Source organism: Macadamia integrifolia, chromosome 11, assembly GCF_013358625.1.
Source record: "Macadamia integrifolia cultivar HAES 741 chromosome 11, SCU_Mint_v3, whole genome shotgun sequence".
In the NCBI taxonomy this organism is placed as follows: Eukaryota; Viridiplantae; Streptophyta; class Magnoliopsida; order Proteales; family Proteaceae; genus Macadamia; species Macadamia integrifolia.
Window position 1 is genome coordinate 731238 of NC_056567.1, and position 8922 is coordinate 740159.

Genomic DNA, 8922 nt, shown 5'->3' on the forward strand with positions numbered 1-8922 from the left:
CATTTGGGAGAATTGCTATGTTTAGTGTGTGACTCGTTGAATTTTTTTTTTAAATAGAGTAAAGAAAAAAAAGAAAGACCTGCCCAGAGGCTCATAATATGAACTAATAACTATAGAACTAAAGAACTAATAATCAGCTCATTGTTTCGTATTATCATGATGTATTGATCATATTGTCGTAGCAATTGAAGTGTTTTTTTGCATAAAGAAAAAATCAATCTGATTATAGGTTGTGAAGCGAAAATAAAAGGATATGGATAAATGTTCTCTAAGCTAACTACAAAGGGTAAACCATCACCCTTCTCTCTCTCTCTCTCTCTCTGTCTCTCTCTCTCTCTGTGCAACCTACCGGTTCAATCCTCTATGGTGAGTGGAGATCCAACGACAGGGAGGGCCCTGACATGCACCCCAGCCGTTGCATCCTCAATGCAGCTCACTACCTCAACGCAGAAAATTTTTATGCTTCTCGTTACTCCTCACATGAAATGATCTCTCTCTCTCTCTCTCTCTCCTCACATGAAATGACCTCTCAGTGGGTCTCTTTATACGAAATCGTTTCATCCTTCCTTGATGGTGCCCCCCCTATTGCTGGCTTAGACGGCCCTTTCCCATATAATTATTAGTAGTACAAAAATTCATTTTGATAAAATGATGATGTAGCAATATGACTACTTAAGGGCATATCAAATTTCAATCAAACAACCTCTACGTGTATGTAATGCAAGGTTAATGTATTCTAACCACTATTATGCATTCTCTCATTATCATGATTTTCAAACATTTATTTTATAACTTGAAATTTTTTATTTGGATTTAAGTTTTACATATGAGTGGGGAGGGGCGGGTACCTGTCCATAAAATATGGGTTCCATCCGATTCGGCGCATGGCAAACATCTAAGCTGTCTTGAAAAATAATATCCATATAATGTACAGCCTTCCAAACTTTTAATGTGCGTCTTGGCTATTCATTTAGTGCTTCAAATCATAGAAAACGTTATAGCACACTTTGATCCAAGATCAGACCATCAAAAGCTTCCAAAATATTTCAATTGGAATTTTTACAATTTAACAATCGTATTCCAGCATTTTTAAGCCTTTGCTTTGAATCATGTACATTCATTCAGTATATATAAATATATATATATATATATATATATATATGATAGTTGAACTATCACCTTTCCAATTGAATTCTTTTTTCAGAAAAAAAAAAAAATGTTTTTGATGGTTTACTCTCAATTCAGACTGTACCATTATGTTTGTCATGAATTAAAATTCAAGGGTCCAAAAAGCCTAAATGCTAGAAGGCTGCATCTCTTAAGAGCTTTCCACACTAGCATAGAAATGAGGAAAAATTCTAGGAGAGAGACTAGATTTTTAGAGAGTAGTTTTGATAATTCAAATATAGGCTTAGAAATATAAATTTGGGTTGGCCTCCCTCAATTGAAGCAAAATAAGAACTGAAGCATTCTCCAAGCAATCCTAAGTTCCCTTTCTAAGAGTGTCTAGTTCTTCCTTTGTGTGATAACAAGACTTTGAGATTCTATGCAACATGAACTGTTGAGTGAGTATACTGATAGTAGATGCTGTAACTAAGATCTTGACATGAAACCAAGTATATTAATAATTGCAAATTCTAAATCCTGCTACTACAACAGATTATATTATACCACAGGTAAGATGTAATAGACACCATTAAAACCTACAGTTCCACAACCCTTGTACATATAAAATACAATCACTCACTATTAGCTGCCTAATAAATATAACAGCATGGGCAAAACTTTGAAACAGACCTTAAATCAGCCGCAATCAGGCATTGGTATGCTGCTGTTGAGATTGTTGAGGTTGTTGCTGCTGAGGAGGATGAGGCCATGGGATGCTAGGCACATATGGCACAGGTGGGCGAGGCTGAGAAGCGTAAAGCGCTGCTGCTGGGGCTCCCACTTGATGAGGTGGAGGCACATAGTAGTATGGGATAGAATCTGCAGGGGCACCGACTGTAGGAAGCCGAGGAATCCCAAGTCCTTCCTCCTTCAATTCGTCCCTTGGGACGATGTCAACAAGGAAGTCAAATATATCAGTCCTTGTTATGGCAGCAGCAATGTCATTCTTCTGCAGTGTCCGTCGCTTGTTCTCCTCCGTATGGATCCATGACCGCAGTGTCAACTCCAAGATGAACATCTCACAGGCCTTCGCAAATACAACTGGAGCCTCAGCAGAAATCATCCGGACATCCTCATCGGCCTTCATTATTTTCTTGATCCTAGCAAGTGGGAGGCTGTGGTTCTTGAAGTCGGTCGTTTGCTCAATCTCTTGGATCTGGTTGGCCCAGAAAACCTGAAGCTGCTGTTGTTGTTGCTGCTGCTGTTGATGGTGGAACTGCTGAGCCTGCTGGTAAGCAGAGAAGCCAGCTGCTGTCTGGGTTGAAGTGACTGCTACTGCAGGGGCACCTGACACCACCATAGTTCCAGTTTGGTGGGGAGTAGAGTAGGACAATTGAGCTGAAGTTGCTCCTATCGCTGGCTGCTGTTGCTGCTGCTGCTCTTCAGATTGATCCATGCCAATTTTTAGGAGTCTCTTTGCCTCGTTCAACTTAATTCCCTTAGACCATAACTTTCAAGAGGCAAGAAACAGGCTCAACAATGTGGCAGCAGGAAGGAACCTGCTGAATAAATATTAATATTTAGAAGATTTACTAGTAAATAAACATAGTGCAGAGGAAATTGAAGCCTGGCTGGCAGATCCTAAACCCTAGGTACTCACGCTTGGTTCTGTTACGTTTGATATAATAGGATGGAAACCAATCAGCATATAGTAGGGCGTACGCCGTGCACGAGCCTCCTGCTACAGCAAGGTCTGGGGAGGATCATAATGTAAGCAGCCTTACCCCCACTTCACTGAAAGGCTGTTTCCTAACTTGAACCTGCGACCACTAGGTCGCAATGGAGCAAACCTTACCATTGGGTCCACCCTCAAACAGCATATAATAAACTCCTACTTATTTTTGGCAAGCACTTCGATTCCTTGAGTTCCATAATGCTAACAATATTCTTCAAACTAAGGATTCAGCCAAAAGACTTGAATCACCTGTTTCTGGTGGAAAACGATTAAATATACAGAGCTATCAAATGACTTAGCTTCTGGTTTTCATCCCAGACGTTTCGCAGTATTCTGCTCTCAAAGGTAGCAGAAATTACAGTTAGAAATAAGTATTCAAGGCTGGAATAACCAGCAGTAGAGTGCTTCAGAGAAACCTCATTACAATAATGTCGGGCATTCCTTATACAAATAAGTAACTGTTACCAAAACACTCTTTGCAATCAATATATTCTAGGTTGACCATTAACCACATCAGACTCCAGCGGGATTGGAAGTCCTAAAAATCTCCAACCCAGAATATGCAAAACCTTTATATATCTGTGAAGTCCAGCAACTTTACCAATCTTTGTATGTGACTGTAGTGTCTTGAGACTCTTAATGAAGTGATTGGTGAAACCAACCAATCTGTGCACATAGTGACAGGAATTGATAATAAATGTAAATTAAGAATATGACCTGCTCGCAGACATGCAAGTATCATAACGAATCACTTGAGTTGAAATCAAATTCATTTCGTGGCACATTATTATTTTATCAGGAAGTCTATTGGTGTCCATTGCAGCAAGACACACAAACAATTATTTCCATTTTCTAATATACTCATTTCCAAACGCCACAGACGTAACTTGCCTAGCAACCACCTATATGCTTCTCTTTCATGGCTTTTGAGGGATGTCAGAACAGGACTACCATTTCTAACCTTCAATCCTTGAGCAAGTTTATCTTCCAGGTTGCATGAACAATAATCGGTCCAACGTTTAACAAACTAAGAAATGAAGGATAATTAGCCAAAAGGTAAACCCATCCATTAAAATACTTAAGATCACCTCTTTATCTGGAATTTCAACATCATGAAAACTCAAACCATTTCATGGAAGAAACTGAATCACCTCCAAATTATCAAAGCATAGATAGCCACCAATGAAACAGTGCAGCTATCATAGAAGTCACATCTATTTGAAATACTATCCTACTGACTTCTTTGTTAGACATTCTTAAGAGTTCTTACTATGATAAAAGCAAGCTTCAAACAATGTATCCTATTTCCTCCGAGAGGGTGATGCAATCCTTGCACTTCATTGAAGGTTAGAACTACTACTATAGGTTGTGGGAGTTGGACTGGTCAGGTGACGAACCAATTCTCATGATGTAGGCAGACCTGGGCTCATCATACACAAGTCACATATGAGATTTTTTAATCCAAAGATATAAAGACAGCATAAAGGGAAAATTACGCTTTTCAAAAAATCATCTGGCACAGGGAGCCCTCTTTTCCTTCCAATTATGCTTCAAAAAGAAAAAGAAAAGAAAAGGAAAGAAGAAGGAAAAAAAAAGACAAACACAGTTATGATAATAGACGAAGCTGTCAAATATTTTCCCTAGAAATCAACTAAAACATCACGCTCGAATATGTACTAAACAAGAAACTGAGGTAGTCATTTTATATAGTAAAGAAAGATGCCAAATTGCCAACAGAACATTTACTCCTCTCTCCAAAAAAAAAAAAACACTTCTAATACTGAAAAGAGTAGGATCCCAATCCCATTGGGAAATTTACCATATATGCTTGACGGATGTCATCAAATATCAATTAACGACCTTCACCAATAAGAACATCTGAAGTAAATATCACTCTTAATGTATAGCAGTTAATCACAACCCAACCCCTTAATGTAAGGTTGGATCACGAATGACCTAACCCTAGGCAGGATCTTAAACACGATCAATAAATTTCAGATTCAAGGAACAAATATAAAGATTAAAAAAAAAAAAAAAAAAAAAAAGTGAACATAGAGAACAAGGGGATAGGGGACTATCGCAGTCCAGGGTCTCTCTCACCCCCGGCCTCTCACCACCACTACATCTCACAGCCATGGTTAACAACCAGTCTTTTCTTTCTTTTGTGCTTTATTTATAAATCAATCGATTACATCCTAAGCAATTTCTAGAAACAAATAGAACTCCAAATATTAGTGGGGAACTAATTCCTAGACTGGCGCTAATTACAAAACTGAATAAATCCCAATTAGAAACAAACATCTAGCCCTCAATGGAATAGCATAAAACTCCCTAAAATCAAGGACTAACCTATTAGCTATTACAAAGGAAACAGGCTAGCATGAATTTGGTATAGTGTTTTGTTCACATGTATGAAGTCAAGAGATGGGGCTCATGACCCTCCACTCACAAGAAGCGGATAGCATAATCTTGTTCCATTGTCGGTGATCCTTGATATTCCCTCTTGCTTCTGCAGTGTCGATTACTAAAGTTATTCCCTGGTTCATGCATTCGAATCGTGAATGGTTTTGTGATGCCGACTATTGGTATATATATGATAAGGAAAAAGGAGAAAAGAATTTCAAATAAACGAAAAGAAAGGGAGAGAAGAAGAAGAAGCAACAAGAAGCTTCTCTTCTCTTGGTTATTACCCACAACCGAATAAAAAAATTAAAATTAAAAAGAAAACCAAGAGGAAGAGATCTTACTCTTCTCTCTGGTCCCACTTAAGTTCCTCACTTCTTTCATTCTAATCTCCCTATATTAGAGATTTCCCATGAAAGCATGGCCATCAATAGGAAGACCACCCACCCACACCCCTAGAAAAAAAGGAGTTAGGTTGGATAATTCCACTCATAATGTATGTAAATTAAAAGGCACAATTTGTATCATCAACAAAAAGGATGTATTTATATCAACCAAAACTGCATGAGGTCACTCAGCTGAAGGGTATGAATGCCAGGCCAAAATATAAACACATGCTCAAGCAACAGTTCGAGCAATGAAATTTTCGTTTTGAAAATAGTTGACATTAATCAAACCTTCAACCAGCATAAATCAACACGAGAATTTCCTCCATGGAAGAAGTTGGTAAAGACTCAAAGCATACCTATATTTATAACCCATCAGTACTTTCTAAAACCTAGAGATTTACAGCTTGCTTATCAAAATAACCAAAAAGAGGAATGGGGGGAAGAGGCACGTGCAGAAATTCTTCATTAGAAGAAGTTCCAAACCCCTCAAATGACAGATCAAATGGATAATAAAATATGCCATTCAAGAAGAATGGATTAAAGATTTCCTATCTTCTTCCATCTATATTTGATCAAATCAGCTCACTCAAATATGATCCAACTAAAAAAAAACATAATTTTTGCGTCTGCCCTGTCTTTGCAACTTCCCATGACTGAACTTCAATTATCCCAAACCATTGCTAGTACAAGCTAAGATAAGATCACAAATCATAGAATAAACACAAAAGAGGAAAAGAAGGCAACATTAGCCAATCAAAGTTTAAATTGAAATTTAAAACAGAAAGTTGGACAAAAAAACCATTTATCATTCATCGGCACAATCTTTAACAAATGGAAGAATAATCTACCAAGGCTCTTGCATACAAAACCCTAGAAACGCGCGCACACACACACACGCTCACAAAATAGTAACTAGTAAGTCAGAAAATCACAAGCATCAAAAGGAAAGCCGCATGAAGGATTGCAGAAGAAGGTTTCCATACCAAGCAGCTGAAGCTTCGAATAGCACTTTAATGGCCACAAGCGAAGACCCTAATAGACAGAGAGAGAGAGAGAGTGGGTGATGGGCTCTTGAATTTCGAAGAGAGAAGGGGAGTTGCAGGGAATCGGGTACTATGCCACGTGTCTACAGTGGTCAGAGCCTTACTATACATTCCACGTGGCGGATTTTAAGTAGAAAGAAGATGCTGCCCTTCGCAGACAGGGACAGGTAATGAAGCATGAGTCATGAGAACGGCAGTGGTAATTCTGTGGAAAGAGTTGAAGAGCAAGGCTAGTTTGGTCTTTTGAATCGTACTTTGGCCACGTGGACCGTGTGAGGGTAAAACCTTGTAACATACTCAATGGGGTTCGGAACGACCACGTGGATGGTCTGAGGGTAAAGTGGATATGCCATGAGGTGGTCCCCACCATTATACATTCACGCGCAGCACACATGCTCGAGAGTCGAGAGAGTCTTCTCTCCTCTCCCACCAACCGAACCCACCGAACAATCCATGCGATTTGCCATTTGGTGCTTTTGGGTCTCAGACACGTTACACGTGCCATCCATATGCAAAACTCCAGATATAATCAAAACCGACATTTAGGCATCGTATACATCGCATGTGCAGATCTGACGGTCTTAAAAGGTCAAACAGGTGGTCATCCAGCATTATATTGATCAGAAATCAAGGATTTTCGTAACCTCGGTTATTCAACAATCCCCCCCCGCCTGGGGTCAACCCCCGGGTTAGCGGATCGTGATCCTCTTCAATTTTCTGAAAGTGCAATTAGGTGCAATTCTGATATAGGATTTAGACACCTGTCTCCAATGATGTGGACGGTTCAGATTTGAAGATAGGATGCTAGGAGATCGGTAGCCGTTATGAGGTGGAGCTCTCGGGTAAAAACATGATCCATTTTCAAAGACGTTGTATCTCCAATTTTCAAATCGCTGATACATTCCTTTCTTCTCAGGACTCTTCAGTCTTCAAATTGCTTATAGCTGAAGGATCCTCACCAAGCGATTTGTATAGTTACTCCCCACCCCTCTCTCTCTCTCTCTTTTTCTCAAAGCGCTGAAGCTTCGTTACGATTTCCCTTATAATTTTCAAATCACTTAAATCTCTTGGACCTTGATTTCTGATTGAAGACTCGTTGGACATTCTTCTCTTTCATGCCTGGACATTATTCTGTTTGAGGTAAAACCTACATTCTTCTTTTAAAAGTGGAAATCATTGTGGCAGGTGTCTAAATCTTATACCAGAATTGCACCTAATTGCACTTTCAGAGAATTGAAGAGGATCACGATCCCGGGTTAGCTTTCTTATTTTGGCTGACTGGGAGATTATAGTAATAGGATCGGATCTATAACATATTAACATTCGACAATAATAACAACAATTTCTACTTAAAAATAAAAAATTTTACCCTTATTCCAAATAATTAGCTCTATACATCGTCATTCATGACTTCATACAAGACCTAAGTTATGCATGTCTTTCCTCACTTCTTTTAAAATTATTTTAGGTTCATCCTAACTCTTTTAAATTCTTCAACCTAAATCAAATCACTCTTTGTACTAGAGCATCTAAACTAAAGGCTCTCGTTGAACATGGTCATGCCACCTCAAATGGTTTTCTTGTAGCTTATCATGTATCGGAGCTACTCCCAATCCAACTCTAATATGATTATTTCTTACTTTATATTTCCCAATAACACTCACCCATGTCAACACCCTCATCTCTATTACACTAAGTTTATCTATATTAAATAGATTTGTTCGAAAGACTACCAATTTGAGAAGGAAAAAACTAATAACATTTTGTACAATTTTCTTGTGATTGATTTTCCCTTTATCCATGGTGAAGAGAGAACCTCTTAAACCACAACATCTCACCATTTTATTGGATGGATGAAGGTTGGTTTCAACCACATACAATAGGTGTAAGAATTTACCAAGGTTTTAAAGCTTGGAATTGGCATCTGAATCAATTAGGGCCGATTCTCATTTAGAATCAATTAAAATCAGTGAAAACATGTCATTAATTGAAGTAAATTAATCCGATAGGTCAATGTCGACTCCAATGTCAATTGGCCAATTCTTGATCCGATTCATCAATTTTTTTTAAACCCTAAAGTTTACAAAAAAAAACCTCATTATTCAAGAGTCCAACCATAAGAGCACATCACATTTCTTCATCCTACATGGTGAGAAGCTTTGTCTATTTTCTTTTCTCCATAATTTCAGTCTATTTGGTGTGCACACATTGATTAAAAAAAAAAAAAAAATTTTTTATTTTCATT

The 8922-nt window shown here is 38.3% G+C and overlaps 1 protein-coding gene across 1 annotated transcript; it reads right to left on the reverse strand.

Moving 5' to 3' along the window:
* Window positions 1-1868: 1868 nt before the first annotated feature.
* Window positions 1869-6770, reverse strand: LOC122094014 (nuclear transcription factor Y subunit C-2-like; the record flags this gene model as incomplete). Its single annotated transcript, XM_042664596.1, is given in 2 exon segments — window positions 1869-2666; window positions 6618-6770. A coding segment is annotated over 1 exon segment (695 nt), but the record flags the coding sequence as incomplete, so codon positions are not given.
* Between the last annotated feature and the right edge of the window lie 2152 nt (window positions 6771-8922).